The following is a 22,879-nucleotide window of genomic DNA, read 5'->3' as shown; positions in this document are numbered from 1 at the left end:
ACTTGGGAGGCTGAGGCAGAAGAATCGCCTAAGCCCAGGAGTTGGAGGTTGTTGGAGCGACTCCACTGCACTCTACCGAGGGCGAAAAAGTGAGACTCTGTCTCTACAAAAAAAAAAAAAAAAATATCTTACCTCAGGTTTTCTATTTTTAGTAGAGATGGGGGGTCTCACTTTTGCTAAGGCTGGTCTCGAACTTGTGAGCTCAAGCTGATCCAACTGCCTCGGCCTCCCAGAGCTAGGCCTCAGCCACTGTGCCCAGCCTCAAAAACCATTTCTATACCCTGAAATCCATTTTGACATTAGTCTTTGAAAACTGAATTTTGTAAAATACTAATGCTGCTCTGGTGACTGACTTCAGCAACACCAACAAAGATCCCAACAGATACCAGCACTCCTCCCAGACAGCACTTACCAGCTCACCAGAAGATGGCGCAGAGGAGGCCATCGTTCAGTAGTCAGGTAAGCTTGTCAGCTCAGTCTGCAGAAATTGGTCCATTCATTATCCCTGTCTTTAGAGATCAAAATAGTTGTTGATACATGACATAAGTTTAAGATCTTTCTCTTTGTGAAGTGGTTGTTATACATATCAGTCATTTAAATGATTTTTCAGGTAAAATGGTAGATTTTTTTTTATTGTGAAAAGCTGATCATTGAGAGCTGTTTATTTCTAAGTCTGAATACCAGTTGTCTTCACTTAAGTTCAGCCAACATATTATTGAGAGCTTGTGCTAGTTACTGTATCTGGGTCCTTGAACAATAATAGATAAATAAGGAACAGGCCTTTTTAGTGTAGAGGGGAAGCAGATCTATAGTCAACGAATAAAAGTCGAAGGCAAGTTGTTAAGTTCAGTGATACACATATCATGTTCATATCTGGTGGAAATACTCATGTATGGGAATGAGCAAGCATTACTTCAGCATTGTTTTTTATTTTTCTTTAGTCCATAAATTCCCAATCTGTTGGTTCATCATTAACACAGCCTGTGATGTCTCAAGCTACAAATTTACCAATTCCACAAGGCATGTCCCAGGTATTTTTTATTTGTTTGTTTGAGTATTTAAAAATAACCAATTGCTTTTAAGCTAATATAATTTTTAAAAATAATAGTTATTTTCAGTCTTATCTGGGAACATTGTTGATTGTCATGATGCTCATGACTCCACCACTGGCCCATAGTGGGCAAGGGGCAGTGATGCTAAATGTCTTCACAATGAGGAATTGTCCTGTTGAATATGCAGTAACACCCTCACTGAGATACTGCAGATGTGAAGATGTTAAAGGTGAAATACAGCTGTTCTTTCTATGAATTTTGGCAGAATCGAGTAATTGTATTCATATATTAATTCATTAACATATAGAATATATTGAGTTGCTTTTGTGTAACAGACACTGCACATACTAACAGTACAAATATATAATATCTGTAGTAAAAGACCATTACATCTAGAGAGAAGAACAAACACCTACACTACCGTGTTATATTGTCTGTGCTCAAGGCAGATAGGCTGATATGTGAGACATTGCATGGACCCTTAATGAAACCTGATGAAGTAAAGGAAAATTTCCTAGTGGAGTTGTTACTTGACTGAGTCCTGAAGGATGCCTGAGTGTAGGAAGGTACCAAGACAAAGGAGATGAATTACAAGAGCAATTCTTTGTTATCTTGGATCATGATTTCCAACTTACAATTTACGATTTAGTATTCATTCAGTGCCTCCAACACTTTGAAAATACTTCTGAATAGTAATAAGTATAATATAAAATCCCCCTTTTTGTTAGGCTTTAAATGTATCTTATCATAGCACTATATCCATTTTAAGTTATGATTTAATAATACATAAAAACGATAACTTTTTAAAAATATCTTTACCTTGTCTGGTTATTATTTAAATTGTGCGTGTGTGACTATGAGATAAGTGCACAGATATATTGGAATCCTGCAAATTATCTAAACTTCATAATTTTGATTTCTAGGAACATACTATCATGTAAGGTCTTTATAACATCATAGTATTATTCACATTTAGTTGCAGTAGTTTTTTTTTTTTAATCTTTTTGGTTGCAATAGTTTTTAATCAGTATTTAGTTCTCAAATCCTATCTGTTGTAAAGTATTAACAGAATTTTTATGTAAATATTTAAACATACTTTCAATATTACTAGTTCTTTAATCTTAGAATACTGAATAAGCATTTAACATTTTATAGGAGTATTTTCATGAGGCAAATGAGATGTACTGTGTCAAAAATGTCAGGAAGCATTAAAATCTCACATTTAGTTCCCTAATAAAGACAAACATTTAGCCTTGTAGTTCTGTGGTTTGGTTTTCTGTTATCTCGCCTTCCGTATTAGTTACTACTTTCTTATTTGTACCTGGTAGAAATTCTTAAGTGGTGACAACATAATGTTTACCCAAAAGTACAAATGATTGTAGTTTACAATAAAATATGTTTATTTGACATAAATATAACATATTTTGACTAATAAAAGATATAAAAGGCCTGAGGGAATTGAGGCACTAAATGTGTAATATTTTCTCAAACCTAGCATAATCTAATATGTGATAGGGTCTGGTTATCATCAGCTTCAGAAGTTGGGGTTGTATGCTTTGAAATGTAGTATTCAGTGTCTTTAAATACAAACTTCCGAATATAAAGTCAAAAGCTTTCAAGTGGGGGGAACATTTCTCTCTTTTGGGACAGTTCACTGTTAGATTCTTCTAAGACAGATTCTCTATGTAATGAAACCCTGCTCCTACACTGTTTCATTTATTGAATATTCATGGGCATGTTTAATGAGTCTGTGTAGACTTAGGGGATGAATCACCAAATGTGGCTAAAGACAAGCTGCTTACTGACTCAGGTAAAACAGAGAAATAAGTAATACTGAAAACCCAGGAAGTAGAGTGACTTTATATTTTTATTTATATGTGCACTTATTTTTTCATAATTGCTTAGTCTCTGAAGCCCATATCCAAGGATGGTTATAATTAAAAATATAAGTGAAATATTTTTGTTGATTATCAGATTTTTGTTAACTTGTGTAATTTACTGATATGCACATAGGAGATATTGATGACATAATTTGATATGAATTAACTCCAGGTACTGGCTACTTTCTGATTTGTTGTAGCATGAAATAGAAGCTAAGAAATTAAATAATTTGTTTTAGTAACTGATAGCCACAATATGAGCTCAGGTCTTCTAATTCCAGAGTGTAATCAGTCAGGATTCAGGCTCAGCATGCCAGAAATTTGAACAGAAATGATATAAAAAATTATTAACTGATAATAGAAATTACATCCTAAAAGAAGTAAAGAGAATCTGAGGACTGTGGGAATAGCAGATGTAGACAGCAGCTACTACCTATAAGCCAGAGGGGTGACACCCAGGGAAGGAACATGCTTGGAAGACTTCCCCGCAACCTCCTCAGTTCTTTTTCCTCTGTGTCAGGCTGAGATTCAGGTCTTGTTAGAGCAAGTTTGGCTGTTTACACTGGATGATGGAGAAGTCACTGAGGTGCTGCAAACAAGGGCTGGGGTCCTGGGAAACCTTGCTGGGAAGCTGCCCTCGGGCACCTCTGACTTAAGAATGAGAGGAAAAACAATAAATAGAAAATATTTTTTAAAAGTAAGAAGGAAAAACACCAGACAGGAGATGAATGCCTTCCTTTGCAGGATCATTGCAGCACCATGACTGACGTGACTGACTTTGTGCCTGATGGCAAAGGAGAAACACATCAAGGTCCAGCTGCAGCAGCACAAAGCTCAGCACAGCAGAGGGGGGTCAGCTGGTGCTGGGGGGTGTTACCTGGCATAATATTTTTAACTAGTGATATCCTGCTTATTTTCCACACTGCACAATTATATGAAATAATTCTAAAGTATGTTATATTTTTTTCCATATGTGGTACTTCAGTTTCAGTTTTCAGCTCAATTAGGGGCCATGCAGCATCTGAAAGACCAGTTAGAGCAGCGGACACGGATGATAGAGGCAAACATTCATCGGCAACAAGAAGAACTAAGAAAAATTCAAGAACAACTCCAAATGGTCCATGGCCAAGGGCTGCAGGTAAATTACTGTTACATTTGAATACAGAGCAAATGGGTTTATAGGAAAAATGACTTTCTTTAACTTAAAGTGAGATGCAAGAGATACATTTCATCAGTTCACTAAATATAAATACATACTCAGTGTAATTATACTTAACTGTCTCTAGAGATAATTCCTTCCTAAGGGTGTTTTCCAGATTAATGAAGTCATTTCAATCAGTCCAAATTTTAATAAGTTTAAATCCATAATATAAAAATTACAGTTTACATAAACATTTATTAATAGAGACAGAATTTATAAAGCAGTCATCAATAAAAGTTGTAATAAGGAGAGGTACAATTCAAATTAGTCTTATTTGACCAACACTGTAGTAGACTGGGACTTTGGTAAAGGGAAAACATTGAGTAAAAATTACTTGTATCTATGTGTAAGTTATAAATGATAAGTGGTACAGAGCTTCTAGATCACAGACTTTTCAGTAGTATTGAGTTACAGTTGGAAATAAAGCTTAGGATGACTGGAAGATTGAAATTTTTTTTCTTTTTTTAAACTTTAATAGAATTAGCGGGTACAAGTTGAATTCTATTACATGTACGTGTATATTTTGCATAGTGGTGGGTTCTGGGCTCATGTGACCATACCCTGTATTAGTGTATGTGGAAGATCGAATTCATTGTTGATGGTTCCTTCAGAATGCCTTGATCTTCTTGTCATTTGCTTTTAAAACTTTATAGCTTGATTTTTTTCTTTCTTTTCAATGCTTTCATTCTTTTTGTTTTTAATCTACAATTCTCAACTTAATGCGATCTTTATTTTTAAAGATGTTTTTACAACAATCAAACCCTGGACTGAATTTTGGTTCTGTTCAACTTTCTTCTGGAAATTCATCCAACATCCAGCAACTTGCACCTATAAATATGCAAGGCCAGGTTGTTCCTACTAACCAAGTTCAAAGTGGAATGAACACCGGACATCTTGGCACAACTCAGCACATGCTGCCACAGCAGACCTTACAGAGTACATCAACTCAGGTGACACTACCAAGTACAGCAGCCTATGCATGTTCAGCGATTGAAGTGTTCGCTACTGCTAAAATAAAAGAAAGCTGTAGTCTCTCTTAAAAACTAGCATATTTTAAAATTTAGTTGATGAAAAAGTATAGTATTGACAGATCATTAAAATATTTTTTGCAAAATTATGTGTTAAATATTTTTGGTGATTTTACATTTAAAAAATTTCACAATCGGCTCTGTGGCCATAGCTTAGCGGTTAGGGCACTGGCCACATGCACCGAGGCTGGCAGGTTCAAACCCAGCCCAGGCCTGCTAAACAACAATGACAACTGCAACAAAAAAAGAAAAAACTATTTTCACCATTTGTTTAAGGTTCTAGTCAAATAAACTTACACCAGGTTCTTGTAACTCACAGTCTACTTCCAAAAGAGGCTGACCAGGAAACACACTGCCATATTTGCAGACTGTGGTTAGGGGGCAGCGATGTTTTAACTGGTATTCTCGAAAATTTTGGAAATTACTATGCATCTATGACTATAAATTCCAAGTCTTTACATGAAAAATATAAAATATCTATAATCAGTCACTCACTTTGGGCATTTAATAGAAATTTTTTTGTGTATCTTTTATGTTATCCTGTTAAGATTGTGGGTTTTTTTTTTCTGAAGTCATAGCTTGCCTTACAAGAAGGTAGGGAAGACTAATTCATTCTCAATTACAAGTCATTCCTTTGTGGTCAGATTCTTTGTAGAGTATCATGTCCTGTATTGTGAGTATGATGAATATAGAAGCATACTTCCCAAATAATGTTTTTCAGTTAATCAATCTATCTGTAAAACCTTCTCTTTTTCAGCAGAATCAACAAAATGTACTGAGTGGGCATGGTCAGCAAACCTCTCTTCCCAGTCAGACACAGAGCGCTCTCACAGCCCCGCTGTATAACACAATGGTGATTTCTCAGCCTGCCGCTGGAAGCATGGTCCAGATCCCGTCTAGTGTGCCACAAAATAGTGCTCAGAGTGCTGCAGTCACTAGCTTCACTCAGGACAGACAGATAAGGTAGTTGTCATAGTTCTTTGTCATTTTCAAAGTTGCAGATTGATTAAAAAATAATTTTTATTTTAATTTTTCTTTTCTTGAGACAAAGTCTCACTTTGTCACCTATGGTAGAGCGCTGTGGCATCATAGCTCATAGCAACCTCAAACTCTTGGCCTCAAGCGATTCTCTTGCCTCAGCCTCCAGAGTAGTTGGGACTACAGGCACCTGCAATGATGCCCCAGCTAGTTTTTCTAGTTTTAGTAGAGATGGGGTTTTGCTCTTGCTCAGGTTGGCCTCTCAGAGTGCTGGGTTCACAGGCGTGAGCCACTGCGCCCATTTTTTAATTAGAGTGATGATTTGTGAGTTGTAGGAGTTCTCACATACTCCGGTCATAACCCCTTATCCTTTTGGCTCTCTGCACAACAATCCAATTATTGAGACAACAAAAATTGCCAAGGAAGAAATGAATTTTAGTGGGAAAGATGTCTGCTAGGAAAATGGGAGAAATAGTCTCAAATCTGTTTCCTTGATGTGGCCCTTTTAAGGAGGGGCCCTGGGCTTTGAGGCAGGTAAGTACCTTGGGGCAGGTCAGGGAGTATCAGGATTGTAATGTGGTCAAGAATTTTGCCCTGGGGCCTTTGGAATCTCAACTCCTTTGTCTTATAAAAATTTTGCCATTTCTGAGAAACATCTCAAAAAGTTCAAATAGTCAAGGGAGATTATTAAAAAAAAAATCAGGGGTCTTTGAAATTTGCTTATGAAGCTGGTTGCGTTGTTAGATATTTGATGTGCAGACATTTTCTCATTTATGGGTGGCTTTTGACTCTGTTGCTATTGCTCTTTAATACCCTGAATTGCTATCTTGTTGTAGTCCAGTTTGTCTTTTGTTGTTGTTGTTGGTTGTGCTTTTGGTGTCATGTCTAAGAAATCATTGCCAAATCCAGGGTCTCCTGTGTTTTCCTCTCAGAGTTCTGTAGTTTTAGCTTCTGTGTGTAGGTGTCTGATCCATTCTGAATTGATTTCTATGTATGATGTGAAGTAAAAGTCCAACTTTATTGTTTTGAATGTGGATGTCCAAACAAACTTAATCTTTTTGTCATGGTGATTTTACTATATACGTTTTTTGTTTGATACTCAAAGGAGATTTTTAGAGTCATGAAGCAAAATAGGAACATAAAGCATTTTAAAATATGGGTTGGGGCTCAGTGCCTGTATGTTAGTGGTTAGGGCGCTGGCCACTTGCACCAGGGCTGGCAGGTTTGAACCTGGCCAGGGCCTGCTAAAACAACAATGCAACAAGAACAACAACAAAAATAGCCAGATGTTGTAGCAGGCGCCTGTATTCCCAGCTACTAGGGAGGCTGAGGCAAGAGAATCGCTTAAGCCCAAGAGTTGGAGGTTGCTGTGAGCTCTGACAACACAGCACTTTACTGAGGGTGACCTAGTTAGACTCTGTCTCCTCCCCCCAAAAAAAATTAATGGGTAGGCAGTATCATCGGGTATTATCTTAGTTAGGTGGTCAGCTCACTGCCTTTAATGATGTATAACTTGTATTTTTAACAGATTTTCTCAAGGTCAGCAACTTGTGACCAAATTAGTGACTGCTCCTGTAGCATGCGGGGCCGTCATGGTGCCAAGCACCATGCTCATGGGCCAAGTGGTGACTGCCTATCCGACGTTCACTACTCAGCAGCAGCAGTCTCAGGCACTGTCGGTGACGCCGCCGCAGCAGCAGCAGCCACCGCAGAGCTCCCAGGACCCACAGCTGACCACAGTGCCCCAACCTTCTCAGGCCCAGCTGACTCAGCCTCCACAGCAGTTTTTACAGGTGATTCTCCCTGGGGGGTGCTGTCTCAAACCCACTTTTATTTAATGAAGTTAACCATTTAATGAGCAGTTTTATAAATCGAAAACACTTTATTGTACAATTTAAATCTCTACAATGACAGAAACCCTGTCCTGGTTGGCTGGTTTTTCTTGCCTTGTTTAGTCCTTGGAAGACGAGCTGTGCCATGGGCAAACCCAGTGATCTGAGCTGCTGGGTAGAGTAAGTGGTCTGTGTCCTATTCACATCAAGGCCGTTCACACGGAGCCTGTTTTCTCTGTTCAGCTAGAGTATTTGGAATCTAAATAAAGACACCTTTCCTTCTAGCTGCCTATCAGGCTCACTCTTTTCAGAGCAGGAATTTCTTTTTGTATAGGTGTTACCTTAAATTATTTTGGGGGGGTAAATTTTAATTATAATTTTTCAGTTATAAATCAGTATCAGAAGAGAAATACTGTATTTGCTATGTATGATATGCTCCCATGCATAATGCGCACCTACAAGTGGGGCCAGAACTTTCAGGAAAACGTTCAAGAAAGTAGTCAGTAGCCAGTTTTCTGCCAGAAGAGACCCATCTGGGGAGGCCAGCACTCCCCTGTAAGTGTGCAGTTCATACTGCTTCCCCCAGCCACCCACTCAGTGAAGGTTGGCCCTTCCTTCCCTGCTATGTTACGTATGGCCCTATGGCCGGTGGCGTTGAGCTTCTGAGACTGATGGCTCAGCCAGTAGGCAGCCAGGTGCTTGGGTCCTGTGAGTCCCCTCTCCATGGCTGGGTCTTAGGCCTGGGTCTTAGCCCGCCTCGCCAGCCCTGCCACCACCCCTCCACCCATCATGCTGCAGCCCACTCCTGCTGGATCCCAGTTTTCCTGGACTGGAACCCATGGATGTGGCAGGCCCAGACAGGATGTGCGCTGGCCCTGGGAGACCCCTGGGCTTCTCCACATCCAGCTGTGCCACCCATGTGTAATATGCCACATATAATGTGCATCCTTATTTTTCCCACAGAAATTTGAGCAAAAAAGTGCACACTATACACAGCAAAACACAGTGGAGGGGGCAGTGTGTGCTGCAGTGAGGTCTGGGCTTATCTCAGACCTAACGGTTCCAACTTTGCTCTGATTTTTATGTTGTTTTAAATAGTGATAATAATATCTAAGCTTTATAAAAACCCAATTTGGTAGAGACCAAGTGAGACATCTGGAAGATGGGGTGGCCCAAATCTGAACAACACAGCCTCCCTCAGGGCCCGCACCTGGGCCTTCCCTGTGCTGCTCTAACGAGCTGAGCAGACTAGTGTGCAAAAGCTTATGCCATTTGACTTCAGTATTTGTGTCGTGCTTTGTATAGCAATGCTCAGACGTTAGGCCTCTGGGACGTAAAGTGAGAGAACACATGCTATGGTTTGTCTTCACACATAGATGGCTGGTTGTGCACAAAATCTCCAGTTCAGGTTCCTTAAATGAAGTCCTGTCATACTTCCAGAAAGAAGGAAAGCCTCATAAACATTTTGTAAAATATGATTTTTAAAGTAGAGAACAGAATTCTTATGGGTTACATGTCCCTGTGGACATGGGACACCGTAAGTCAGTCTCATGTGGGCAGCAGGAAGAGGTAAAGAGGTCTCGCATAATCCGTTGTCTTTCAGACTTCTAGGTTGCTCCACGGAAACCCTTCAGCTCAGCTCATCCTCTCTGCTGCGTTTCCTCTACAGCAGAGCACTTTCCCTCAGTCACATCACCAGCAGCACCAGTCTCAGCCACAGCAGCAGCTTAGTCGGCACAGGACTGACAGTTTGACTGACCCTTCCAAGGTTCAACCACAGTAGCACATGTGCTTCCTCTCTGACGTCAGGGGAGGAAGGGGATGGCCCAAAAAGAGCTACTCAGATGACCTGAGGATAGGAGGAAACGTCCCAGCAGTTTCATGAATGTTCTAGTTCCTGGAATTGGCGGAGAAAATGGTGCCTAGTGCTACAGATGTGTATTAAATACCAGCCAGCAGGAGACGATCACAGGGACGTAGCCAGTTCTGACAGTGTTTTAGTTGCCCAGGTATTTTTTCGATGGAAAAAGAGTATATTGCCAAATGTAAGAAGCCCAGCTATGAAATGACCTCCAGTGAATCAGAAAGGCACTAACGATGTTAGTAACTTTTAGTGGTTCTGTGCCTATTGTCAAGTGTTACAGAGGACACGCCACTGCCACGTCAGGGGTTTGCTTGCAGTGATGCCATGAAGACAGTCCAGTAGACTTGGTAGCCCCCGCCCCAGCCCCTCTCCCTTTTTAGATAATGATGGAACAGTAATTCCTTTCAGAATGTTGTGTGGGTTCAAATTCTCTGTGTACAGATGCTGTAAAAACGTGTATATGTCTGGATAAAAGGAGAGAAAGCAAAACTTGCTGTATGCTGCGTGGAGCCTCCTCTCCTCCTGCAGTGTGAGCACATTTCCTTGGATTCTGACACCAGGTGCGAGCGGATGCACCCTCTTTTTCCTTTGTTTACAACACATTAGTGTTCTATTCAGTTTTCCAGAGCACAAGTCTTTTTGTTCATACTTTGGCTATGATGTCACAGTTTGTTCAGTGAGGTATGATGTGCTGCTGGGAATCGATGTTTTTTCAGGTTAAATTATTGATACAACAGGATTTTCAAGTTATTCAGAAATACTCATTTCATTGTCAGTTATGTTTGAAAATAGTATTTGCACTGCTTTATTTTAGATGGTTGGGAGTTTTGATCACATATTTTGATATAGTTTATAGTTGGAAATATTTGTGTAATGGTATTCAACAAGCCTGAAAGTAATTTCAAGAATGTTTCAGTTATAGAGGTAAAATTTGCACACAAAACACCTTAGGCACTTTTTAACATTCTCAGTGGTGGGAATTTTAACTTTTAGGGTTTGTTGGAATCTTTTTTATTATCCTTCACAATTTCAATGCTTCTTTTAGTCAGAAATGATTCAGGGTTATTTGAGGGAATAAAAAAACCCATAGTGCCTTGATTTTAATTCAGGTGATAACTCACCATCTTGAACTCGTCTGGTTTCAGTGGCAGTTTTGAAACCTTAGTACATTTTTAATAGCATGTGGGTATCAGAGCCATTATTAGTCTCCTCGGTTCCTTTGAAGACTGCTATCAGTTTCTTGGACTGGAGATACAAATAATTTAGAAATAAAAGATGATAACCTAACACTATCATAGTTATTAATGTGATTCCAAAATTGTTTTTCAAATCAGCATCTTCCTTGAAAACTAAGTAGTCATTTAAAAAATACCAGTGTTTGCTCAGTATGATCTTGACATTCCCACAAACCAAAAAGGAGGGGGTAGGAATTTGGCTTGGCTTTCACTATAGCACTGGAATATGGGATCTCACACGCTTTCTAAATGTAAACTAAGGTTTCACTAGGCAATATCATATGCTGAAAGTAGTAAACTCCAACACAAATTACATATGTGCAGACATTAAAGAAAGCAGTTTATAGATTTTTATGGTACTAATAATGAAATTTATAGGTATAGAACAAAAGCTTAATAGAAAATACCTTATTAGAATATAAAAAGTTTTTAGGAAAGGGTGGAGAACAAGCATATTAAATCAAAATTGGCCCAAAAGAAAATGTATAGCAGAGTTGAGGTTGTTAAACAGAAAAAGTTTTATGCAATGAAATAACTTAATGCAAAATTGCTAGGCCAGTCTTAGGTCATTTCTGAAGACTTCTCTGTCCTCAGACTTGCTGTCATCCTTAAAGGATATATTTTGTCTTTCTGTAGAAAATTGTACCTGACCATAATTAAATTTGAAAAATAATGTTGAAAAACAACCAAAGAAAATTGGTACCTACCCTTCTACAAAAGAAGTGTTAATAGATACCAGTCAATAATTAACATATCAAGGAGTGCTTGTAGCTAAGTGATCATGCAGAGAGACCTCTGGCATTCCTGTGAATACTGAGAAGAGTTGTCAGAGTGTGCGTGTCCTCCAGCGCACATGCACACAGACAGAGTGGATGTCATAGAATATGGCCGTCGCGTTTTTCTCCCCTTTCCAATTGCCTTTCTCGACCTCATGCCATTCCACATATGTCTGAGTTGTGCCTCAGTTATTGAGTGGCAAGACCTCGTGATGTGGATGAAGCTGTCAAAGACATGAGTAACTGTCGTGTCAAGGCTCATCCTCCAAACACCACACTCAATGGTGGTGAGCAGTGAGTACTAAGTACTTGGGTTAGAGAAGCAAGCAGAAGACAAACCACAAGGTGAATCTGTAAACTTTATTTACTCACATTCTCCTACTCTGACCCCTTCAAGTGTTTTCCATCTTCACAAATATCTGGGAAAGAAAATCAAAATTTTCCTTTATACTTTTTGTTCCTCACAGCTCCTCCTTTTCCTTTTGAAGGAGCAGCTAGCTGGAGTGTTGGGAGAGGCAGTGAGCACAGCTCCTGTGAGCTGCTGCTTTCCCTGTTCCCTCCTCCTCCTGACTGTGGGTTGCAGAGCTGTCCCTTGACCTAAGCAGTCACATGAAGACTTAGCAGTTGTGTGCTCTTCATTCATTTCTGTAGCCAAAGTTGTTAATTAAAATCCCAAATCTAAATCTTGAATATACCAAATAGAAACACCTTTCAGCTTCTTAAAAATCTTGTCTCCCCTCTGCTTTACTGTCCTATGTATTCAGTGTTTCTTAAGGACACTGTGTGTGGCACTTTTCAGGTGAGAAACTGTTCAAGTTAAGGAAATGCTAGCTGCTCTGAGTTCCTCACCTTGCTGTGGATGGCCTCCGGCTTTGTATGCCAGTAGTTGTTTGTTATTTAACAAATGCAAGTGAGAACTGCAAGGGTGAATACAGTTGCTGCTGAGAGTGGTGTGAAACTAGAACCTAAACATTTAAAAATATTCCCTTTTTTGAGTGGAAGATACTGGATGGGGAAGCAAACATAGGGGCTGAGGGTAGCATGTTAGTCAAGACCACAGTTCAGCCTTTGAACATCCTGGATTGAGGGTGACTGTAGAGTGCTGTGCTTCCCTGTCACTTGAATCTGGCTCAGCAATGTAGTAATAAAAGGATGCCAGTGAGTAGCTTGTTACAGAATTCTCAGTACAGAATAGTGAACATGCTGTTTGGATTCTTTAGAAGTGCTACAATTGCTGGTTATTGCCTTAAAAGCAGTCTACTTGGCGTTATGAGCACTGGAACATCCCAGCTCTGCATAGGGCATTCTATTGAAGGGAGATGAGCCTGTTGAAGAAGCCTTAGAACGGGACTCTTAAAATAGGATTCTGCACAGACAGGTGAAAATCCTTTAAACTGGATATTACTCAACATGTTTTAAAATATTTCCACTACATTGGGGCAAAGGTTGTTTTTTTTTTTTTTTTAAGTGGAATGCATTTTATTTTAGAATTTCTACTTTCTTTCTGTTTCTTTGGTGATTGCAAGTTTGTTAATGAACGTTTGTGTAAAACTGTTATCTGTGGCCCTGCCTGTTCTTAGTCCCACGAGAGTCCATGGAAGGTATAAACACTGGATATTAATATTGTTGAGTGAGTCTAGCCAGGAGTAAGCTGATTGGAGTGTTGAATGGTGAGAAGAAACAGCACAAAGGCACTTGCCGTTTTAATAGTGATTGGAGAAAGAGAACCTTTTAAGTTTGTTTGCATCAGTGAGCATTCTTCTAAGGAGCTTGTGAAGTAACTGCAAAGGAAAAGAGTTGACTATTTTTATAGCATATTTAATATATTTGTATATAACTATGAGTATAGTAGGAGCCCTCCACATGCCTCCCACTTTTCTAATTTCTCCCTTGCCATAGCTCTAGCATAGCCTCATCCGCATGGTAACGTGCCTATCGTCAGCCTACCAAAAGATAGTGCTGCTGCTTTTTGAGACAGGTGAGAAGACCCAACTCTCATGCCTGGGGATCCTTTATGGGAGGAATAGCACACACTTTCAAAACAACATACCACAGTCTGAAAGCATCATTTTGAAATGTATAATAAGAAGCACTTTATTGCAATTATTCATTTTGATAAAGTTTATTATCTTAGGCATTAACCATTTCTAAAGGATCCCCAAATCATCACTTAGGTGAAATTATAAATGATACATTTCTGAGAAATGTTTAGATCCAGTGAACCGTAGTAGGTTTATGGACTGATTTCAAGGTAGCCAAATGAACTTTGACTTCTGTTTGAATGTGGTGGAGTCAAGAGATTGTAGATGCCTAGTCCCATTTAAACACTATTGTAAACCTATCTTGCCTATTGTGTGGACACCAAAAGAGACCAATGAGCCTGTTTATTTTCAGAGGTCTAGGAAAACTGCATCCATGTGAGTAGATGTACAGAACTAATCTAAAAGTGATCGGTAGTAATTATTTTAGAATACAGTAATTTCGAGAATTATTCTGAGTGTTTTAAATGTGCCCTGAAATGTTGGCATGTCATTTCAGCGTTTCCATTTGAATTGCTCTTGTAACATTTTTGCACAAAAAGGACTGAGAAAAAGACTACTTTGGTTAAAGGAAAAAAGGTATAATTTGGTCTTATTCTAATGTCCTCCGTGGAAACACTGGGGATGGATTTTGTTGGTACAATGATTAATTCAGGATATTTAAAAGTGTTGAACTCAAAAGAAATTAAGCTAACTTGGATATTTAAAAATTAAAATACTTTCTTTCCATGTGACTGTTTTGCATAGTTTTTATTTCCATGTCATAACACTACATTCCCTGTTTTTCTTAAATAAAATAATACTTTATAGGTTTTGTTTTGAGTGTTTTACAGTAATTTGTGAGTTGCCTGGGCTTTCCCCGGGAAATGATCCTCAGTGAAATAGGATAGTTTATGAAGAGACCATTAAGTGAAATTCCATCACCGCCACCAGCAAACACTGAGGTGCTCACTATGTGAGAGAACTTATTGTGGAAAGTGGTTGAAAGAAGCAGGTGCTTTGAATGCAGTTCTCTGGGTTTCTTGAATAAAAATGGCTGTATGTATTTATTTTTAAATATCTTTATATTCTATCTTCTCATCAAAGTGGTTTTGGTGTCATCACATGTATTTAATTTGTAGTTTGTTTTCTGTTTTGCATCATAATGTTAAGAGAACTGGCTCTTTAGGGGAGGGGGTACAGTCATTAGCCCTCATGATGGTGCCCCAAGGACAGTCTTAGTCTGTCACTTCAGAACAGCAGTGGAGGGCCCCAAACCGGATGACCCTGCACTTCCCTCCTGTTCTCAACTCATTTAAGAAAAAATGTATAAAGGTAACTCCTTGCAAATCTGTTTCACACAGTTCCAGCCTTTTTCTGTTTCACCTGCTGCCTTCTCTCTACTGTGGGCACTTTTTGTACTTCCCCAACACATCCACAGCCAGTGTGACAGGACCAGTGGCACATGCTGCCTCCATTTGGGGGAAACGTTAGTAAAATAGCATCTGTTCATGACTATTACTATCCTTAAATGTAGGTGGAGCAGTGTATACACACCGAAAACTAATACAAAAAGTGTTGCTGTCCATAAGACAGTATATGTTGCTTGGTCCTTTAAAAACATAAAACCTCCATATTCAGCACTGTCCAGTAAATCAGTGTTTGAATCTGAAGCACAGACATTTGAGGATCCTTTTTTACATGATTTGGACCCCAGAGCAGCTCTGGGTCCCACGGGCTAAGTACAGCACACAGCTTAGAGAATGTCAATTAAAGCACATTAACTACAAGCTGGATATAATGATGTAAAATGTTTCTTAACTCAGAGGGTTAAATTGCAGACAATGATTTATTTCAAATAAACACTTTTAAATTTCTGAGGAAACAAACTGTGACATCACTTTAAAAAATGACATTCAGATGTTTTTAGTGTGTTTTTGAGTTGACCTGGACTGGTACAAATTCACTGCTGGCAATGGTTGTGCCAGTGCCAAGAAGTTAAGATGTAGGAAAAGCTGTTACTTTCAAGTGGATATATTGTAAAACTAGACAACCACCTTCAAGCAAAAAAAATGGCCAGAAAATGTCTTTTAAATATTATGGAACTCAAAACAGATATGATGTAGACCATTCTAGTATTGTTTGGAAACCTATTTTACGATGGTGTAAGTTGGAGAAGGGCCTCCATATGACACTGTAAAGATTAAAGTCCAAAGATGAGTTAAATTCAGTGCTGAATTGAAACTAGTGCAAAAGTTTTCGTTGTAAATTTGACATCAGCTGATAGTTGTGAAAACACGCACCAGATTCCTCCTCATGTTCCGTGTGGTTCTTCACTTGATGTCCTTGTCACTGCTGCCCCTACTGCTTTGGTTCTTGGTTTCAGATGTACAGGTAGAGGCAGCCCTCCATTCTTACTCGCCAGCCTGTGGAGCTGGAAATGGCTAACTGATCTTGAGATAAGAATTCTTTTTTTCTAAGGCAAACATTTAATTGGAACCCAAATTGACTTAGAAAAACAGAAAGCCATTTTCCAGGTGTTGTCTTCTCCTAAATTACATAGAAGCATGAGGGATAATGAATGGTTTCAATGGTGCTATATTAGACTCTCTGGTTTTCCTCAGCTGATTTTCATCATGTTTAGAAGTACTATATTGTATAAAACGTGGATCATTTTGTTACCAATTTAATATTGCCATTTTAATTTGGTGTAACAGCTAGTCACACTTGTTTTTCAAAGCTGTCCTCTGAGAAAAAGTCAGTGTTGATGAGCTGCCTCCATGCTGGCCTCTTGCCATCTGGCCACTTGTCCAGGTTTGATGTGCGCAGCTTTTAAAACTCCGTGTACTATTACAGTGCTCTTTCCTATAGACTCTTGTAATGTATTCAGAACCTGAAATTACTGCAAAAGAGCCAAGCAGTAGTGTTGTTTTTTTGTAAATGTAAAAATGATTAGAACTAGACTGTTTCCTTCATTTTAAAAATAAAAAATACCTCAGTGCTATATAATGTTTTTCAGTATCACCTGCATTTCTCAAAAAATAACACCTGCTTTGTGTGGCACATAACTTGTAAGAATCACATTATTCTGGATTTTGAAGAAAGACTATTAAATATTTTAAAATCACTACAGTGATACCTTCCTTCCTTTTATCCAACAGTGGAGCCTGATTGCTGGTGATTTTTACCTGGAAGCTTGAGTCTGAATCACCAAATCCTCTCAAAGGACTGTTCTGTCCTGCTACAGGGTGGTGGTGGCTCAGAAACCTAGGCTGATTTTCACGTTAGTATTCCCTGAACTGTTAAGTTTGGGCTTTGATGGTACCAGCTACTTTCTATAAGGAATTGTCCTTCTGTTCTTAGAAAGGAAGAATTAATGAGAATTCTCCCTCTCTTTGTGTCCAATGAGGTAAAGCAGTACTATGGGTGTCTACCACAGGGAATGAAGGTGTTAGTGTGGAGACCTAACCTGAAACTTCTCTGAAGTGCTAAATCTCAAGTCACATGTTTTTTCTACCTTGTCATAACACATACTTTTTATGGAGAGTTTCCCAGAACGACCCGTCTTCCTTCATGGTGTGTGCTGCCTCTGCTTCTTAGCTGAGCACCACCTGCATCTCTGCAGTCACTGCACAGACAGTGCTGGGTGATGACTGGGGTTCCATCACAGTCTCTTCCAATTACACATTACATTGTGGACCTTTGTAGTAGTTCAGTATTTTCCTGGGTCTGTGGTTATACTTCACACAAGGACTCTGGATGTGACTAGAGAAGAACTGTCCTTCCAATTTAGGGAGTATTAATGCATAGGATTCTAGAACATACCAGGTTGGGAGAAAACTTGGGTAGAGACGTAGTCAAGTTAGAATATTCTAACTTTCAGCATAATGAACGATGCCCCTCTGGGATTAACACCCCAGCCTGCAGCTCTGCCCTGCCAGGTGGCCTGGCGGGCTCCTCTTCTCCTTTTCTTATTTTGCGTTAGTCCTACTAACCACCTCATAGAACTGTGGGGTCAGGGCGGTGCTTTCAGAACAAGGCCAGGCTCCTGTTGAGCCACTTAAGTATCTCTCAAATACTTAATACATCAGTGTTTTTACATCAACTTTAGAAAAGGGTCTACCAATGTTAATACTGTTTTGGTGATTTGTAAAGTTATGGACTCGTATAACACACAAGGAGAAACAAGCGCTGGTCATACCATTTTTATTTACATTGTATCTATGTTACATTGTTTATCCAACATAGAAAAAATATGAATACATTCATAGTATTCTCTTTTAATTTGGTAATTCCACATTGTCAAATATTGACTGTTTTTTTTTTATTGGGTGTCCTACCCAATTAAAAAAAAAAAAAGAGGAAGAACAGAGCTTGCAGACAGACAGCTCTTGTGTCACATTACTGAAGTAACAATACTCTCATGTTTGTCCCTCTCACTTTTTTTTTTAAGCAAAGAACCTAATTTCAAAAAGATTGATGCTTAAATTACTGATTACTGGCCAGAAAAATGTTTTAAAAATAGAAATTAATTCATTCTTTCCCTACAAAAAATTTTAACATCTCAATACACCTAAGTGATCAAGGAGAAAATTTGTATTCCTTATAAAAGGGTCAGTGCTAAAAGAAAATCAAGTGACAGAGCCCACTGCATAATAGTTCTGTATATACCAAAACAGAAATGGGGACTGGACTGACATAATTATGCTGGAGGGAAGGAAAACCCACATTTAGAGGTCAGGTTTCTTTTAAAAACCCAGGTTACAAAGAGAATCAATGATTATCTCTTCTGACATAATACTTTCATAAAATAGTTCAAAGCCACAAATCAATGCTACAAAATACAGTATTTTCCATCACTTTTAGTTACCATGTACACTATGTACAGAAAGATTAAGAGTTACCTATCTTAAACTAACCACAGATGAATAAACAGCTTGTTAAAAACCAGAATCAGGACTTATAAATAGTGCAGAAAACGCAAACGCCAAAAACACGATGCCTCCTATGATGGTCACTGGAAGAGAAGAGGAACAGGTCAGGCAAAACGTTCCTGCCCCTGACACTGTACAGACTGTGCGGGGCCAACTAGGGGCCTCACCCTGAAAACAAATTAACCCATTTACACAGCAAAGAACAACAATTCACATGCTTGACCCTGAACAGTAAGAATCAGTTTCTTCTCTAGCACTGTTTTGAGAAATGACAGTATTACATTAAATTAAAATGTTGCTGACAAGCAACAGAAAAACTGTAACTAATCTTAACACCCAATTACAATGTACATTCTGTTCAGCCCCCTTCTAAGACTTAAATTATTCTGTCTTCAGACCTAACAATTATTTATAGCTGCTCGAGGAATTTTCAATAGAATCAGACTCATGGTCTCCATCTATGAGTCCCAGTCTTCTATACAAGACATATTTTAAGACCAAAAATTTCTCAGACTTTCACATGATGATTGTTTACTATTTTAAACTGCACATGAACTTTATGCCCACCCTATATTAACAAAAAGCTACAATGAATTCAATAATGCCTTTAGATGAGCTGAATTTGTTATTTTACTAACTTCTACACATGTGAAAAATAGTCTGTGTTTACAATGCCAGAGATACCTTTAAGAAATGATAATTATAAAGACTGGTATCTTTTAGAAGTAACAAATAATCAAGGCTAACACCTTTTCTAATCTCTCAATGATTCTAAAAGACTTACCAGTTCTGACTGAGATTTTCTGTGCTATCATTCTTCCTCCAATTACTGCCAACCCAGTGCATAAGCAGTGTCCCACGGTTCCACCCACTGCTACACCATAGGGGTCCTGGAAGCAAGCATAACAGCATTAATTTAAAACTAAGGCTGAAACTGTTGAGAAAGGTAAAAATCAGTAGTAAAAATGGAGATCAACAATGAAAAAGCGTAAATAGTTATAAAATTCAGGTGTATTAATTTATGAAAGATATAATAATTGCTTAAAGGAATATGTACCTTTTATAACTAAGACTAGACCTAAAAGTTGAAAAAAATCAACTTGTAAAGTCAAAATAATCCTGATGAAATAAAGCTAATTAAACCTTTTAGCAGTTACTAATCTTTATTCACAGGCAATATTTAGCGATCATGTGCAAGGGCTAAGGAGAGCTAAGCTTGTTCCTGGGCTGGTGAGGACAGACCCTGCCTCCTCACTCCGTGTGCTTTCGGTGCTTTTAGCTCAGTGCCACCAACGTTTACGTCCAGTTAAGTGCATGCCAGCACGGCAAAGGAGGCATTCACCTCGGGGCGGGGCAGGATGGGGTGGGGTGGGGGGCGGTAGCAAGGGAGTGGTGGCCCTGAAAGAACATGAAGCAGGAGTCAGCAGGAGGGTGTGGTTTTGTTTTGAGGGGAAGGAACATGGTAAGTGGAAAGCAGCAGCCAAAATACAGGAGAGAACCGACCGCAGCCCTTCAGCATCTCCACAGAGAACCGAGGTGTTCCAGGAGGCCAGCAAGGGAGGGACAAGCCAAGCTGGGATGGACCCTACAAATATGGGAACTTAGATGTTGCCCTGAGGCACTGGTTGGTTTCTAGCTGGGAAGTGAGATTTATACTTTTATCATCTAGTGGAAAGAACTGGAAGGGAAACAAGACTAAAACCAGGCGATCAAGTGAGATGGTTGGTGCAGTGGCCTGGAGAGGGGTGGGTGACCAAAGCAGAGAAAAAGAGATGAATTTGAGAAAATTAAGGAGGCATAATTATTATACTTCCATGACAAATGAATGATAGGTATTATGAAGGAAAAAACAGACATGACACCCAGTTGCCCATAATTCTCTGGATGAATTATGATAAGACCAATGTGATAAAAAGATAGAAGCAACAGGGAAAGGGCTTATGGTGCCAACAGGAGTTAAAGTAGAGAAATTCAAGAGTCACCTGAACTGGATGGTCGATAAGCTATGGGACTGGATATGATTATCCTGGAGAGAATGCAGGAAGAGAAGGGTGTTAGCACGATGGGGAAGACTGCAGCATTCACGGGAGACTGAGAAGGTCGCCGCAGTGAACTCAAAGCCTTAGCATCACTGATGCAGGAGTCCCACAAGTTACTCCCATCACGGGCAATGTCCTCTGTGTCTACGGGAGGGCGGGCATGAGTGATCCTTAGAAGTACAAGTGAGGAAAGAGGCTATTTCTTTTTAAAGATGAGGAAAAAACCTGCACACTAAAAATGCTCAAAAAATTGAGCTGTGACAAAAGCAAAAATGTAAGCTTATTATAAGTGGAGATAAAGACTGAGCACCAGAGTACAGGAAGAGGAGACAGGCCCTGCTACCATGATGGTAAGGAACAAGGACAGGGGGCTCCTGCTGTTCTCTGTGAAACGCGGGTGCCTAGCTACAGAGACTGAGGAAATGGAAATGATTTGAAGCTTCTACTGTACCCAAATTTTACTTTTGTGTGTTGTTTGATCTTTTTCATACAGGAGTTCTCCTTGTTGCCCAGGCTAGAGTATAGTGGCACAATCACAGTTCACTGCAACCTTGAATTCCTGGGCACAAGTAATCCTCCTGCCTCAGCCTCCCAAAGTGCTAGGATTACAGGTGTGAACCACTGTGTCCAGCCTATTTTGTGTATTATTAACTTCTAACAGTGCTACCCCAAGAAAATTGTTTTATTCTATCTGAAAGTGTAGAATCAGTAGTATAAATAAAATTAAACAGTTCCTTTAATAAGGTACTTTTCAGACTTTTTGTTAACTTTGTACTGAATCATAAAACCGATAAATTATTTCCTTGATTTATTTGGCTCTGAAACTTCTCCCCTCTGCTTCCTCTTCTTTGGGCCTGGTACCCATTAACATCTCAGGACGCTAGATTCAGTGAAATCCAACCTGGGAACATGAAGTCATGCTGGAAGCAGAGAGAAAATCACAGACCAACATGGACTGAACTAGACTAATGCATGGGTCATACAAAAGAAAACCCCCAAAGTAGGAATATTCAGAAAACAAAAACAGGCCTGTAAGAGGTCATTACTCATTCCTGCAGAGCTGGCAGGGTAGGAGGACGGCTGATGAGTGCCTGGTGTCAGGCTGCTCTCTAGCTGTCATCTTACTTCATCCACAGAAGGGGGAGAGTGCAGGGAGGTGCAGTGATTTGGTGATACAGCAAGACTCTCAGGCCCAGGTAGCACAGGCCTTGCCAGTGGAGCAGACCACGTAAAGGGAATCTGGTGCCCCTCGCAAGTCTTGTGCCCACACAGAAGAGCATAAGGAAGAATGAAGGACTGGTGCAGTGGCTCAGCTTTGGGAGGGTATAGTGGGTGGATCACACTTGTGACCAGGAGTTCAAAATTAGCTTGGGCCCTCATCTCTACAAAAAAATATTAAAAAAAAAAATTTTAGCCAGGGATGGTGGCACACACTTGTGGTTAGTCCCTACTACTTGGGAGGCTGAGGCAGCAGGATCACCTAAGCCCAGGAATTGGAAGTTGCTGTGAGCTGTGATCACATCACTATACTCCAGCCCAAGCAACAGAATAAATGCCCCTCACACAGAAAAAACAATGAAAAAAGAGAACATGATTCCCCTGTCCTAACAGCTCACCCCTGCAGCACATTTATTTTCAAGTCCTGGCTCTGTCGATACGAAAGCCAAGAAAAGGCTGGAAATCAAGAAGACTATAGAGCCCAGCCATGACAGTGATATTCTAAAAGAAGGGTTGTTTTTTGAAAATTGTGAAAAAGTCTCATTTTTCCCTCTAAAATGCAACATTTCTGAGGCTTAACTGACAAAATAGCCTTTCCCAACTATCTCACTCCTGGCCCTCAACTGCAGCCTACATTAAGAAACTCGTTATTTTAGACACTTCCAAGGAGTTAGAAACAATTTCAGCCTGACAAAAGCACTTAAGAAGCATCAGTTAAGATCAGGAGCATGAATAGCAGCGGAGGTGGCAGAATTCCATCCCCCAACCTGCTCCTTTGAAAGTCCTGGTGTAGGCTCGGCGCCTATAGCTCAACCGGCTAAGGC

General features: G+C 39.6%; 2 protein-coding genes across 5 annotated transcripts in view; one reads left to right on the top strand and one right to left on the bottom strand.

Annotated features, from left to right (window-relative positions):
- The window catches only part of CLOCK (clock circadian regulator), a 99,051-nt gene extending 88,726 nt beyond the window's left edge, over positions 1-10,325 (top strand). For 3 of the 4 annotated variants that reach the window (XM_023515976.1, XM_023515977.1, XM_023515979.1), the window contains 7 exons: positions 359-459; positions 942-1,031; positions 3,918-4,070; positions 4,874-5,083; positions 5,919-6,124; positions 7,668-7,932; positions 9,575-10,325. In XM_023515976.1, coding sequence (XP_023371744.1) covers positions 359-459; positions 942-1,031; positions 3,918-4,070; positions 4,874-5,083; positions 5,919-6,124; positions 7,668-7,932; positions 9,575-9,754 — 1,205 coding nt within the window. In that variant the 3' untranslated portion in view covers positions 9,755-10,325. The remainder of the gene's footprint in view (positions 1-358; positions 460-941; positions 1,032-3,917; positions 4,071-4,873; positions 5,084-5,918; positions 6,125-7,667; positions 7,933-9,574) is intronic. The other variant, XM_023515978.1, reaches the window with a different exon arrangement.
- A 7,730-nt stretch (positions 10,326-18,055) lies between these two features.
- Positions 18,056-22,879, bottom strand: part of TMEM165 (transmembrane protein 165) — a 30,389-nt gene continuing 25,565 nt past the window's right edge. The window contains exons 5-6 of the mRNA XM_003794611.2: positions 19,583-19,688; positions 18,056-18,881 (exon numbers count right to left, since the gene is read on the bottom strand). Coding sequence (XP_003794659.1) covers positions 18,805-18,881; positions 19,583-19,688 — 183 coding nt within the window. The 3' untranslated portion in view covers positions 18,056-18,804. The remainder of the gene's footprint in view (positions 18,882-19,582; positions 19,689-22,879) is intronic.

The sequence above is a fragment of the Otolemur garnettii genome, unplaced genomic scaffold (assembly GCF_000181295.1).
Source record: "Otolemur garnettii isolate 467f Iridium unplaced genomic scaffold, OtoGar3 scaffold00083, whole genome shotgun sequence".
Lineage (NCBI taxonomy): Eukaryota > Metazoa > Chordata > Mammalia > Primates > Galagidae > Otolemur > Otolemur garnettii.
This window is presented reverse-complemented; position numbering and strand designations above follow the sequence as displayed.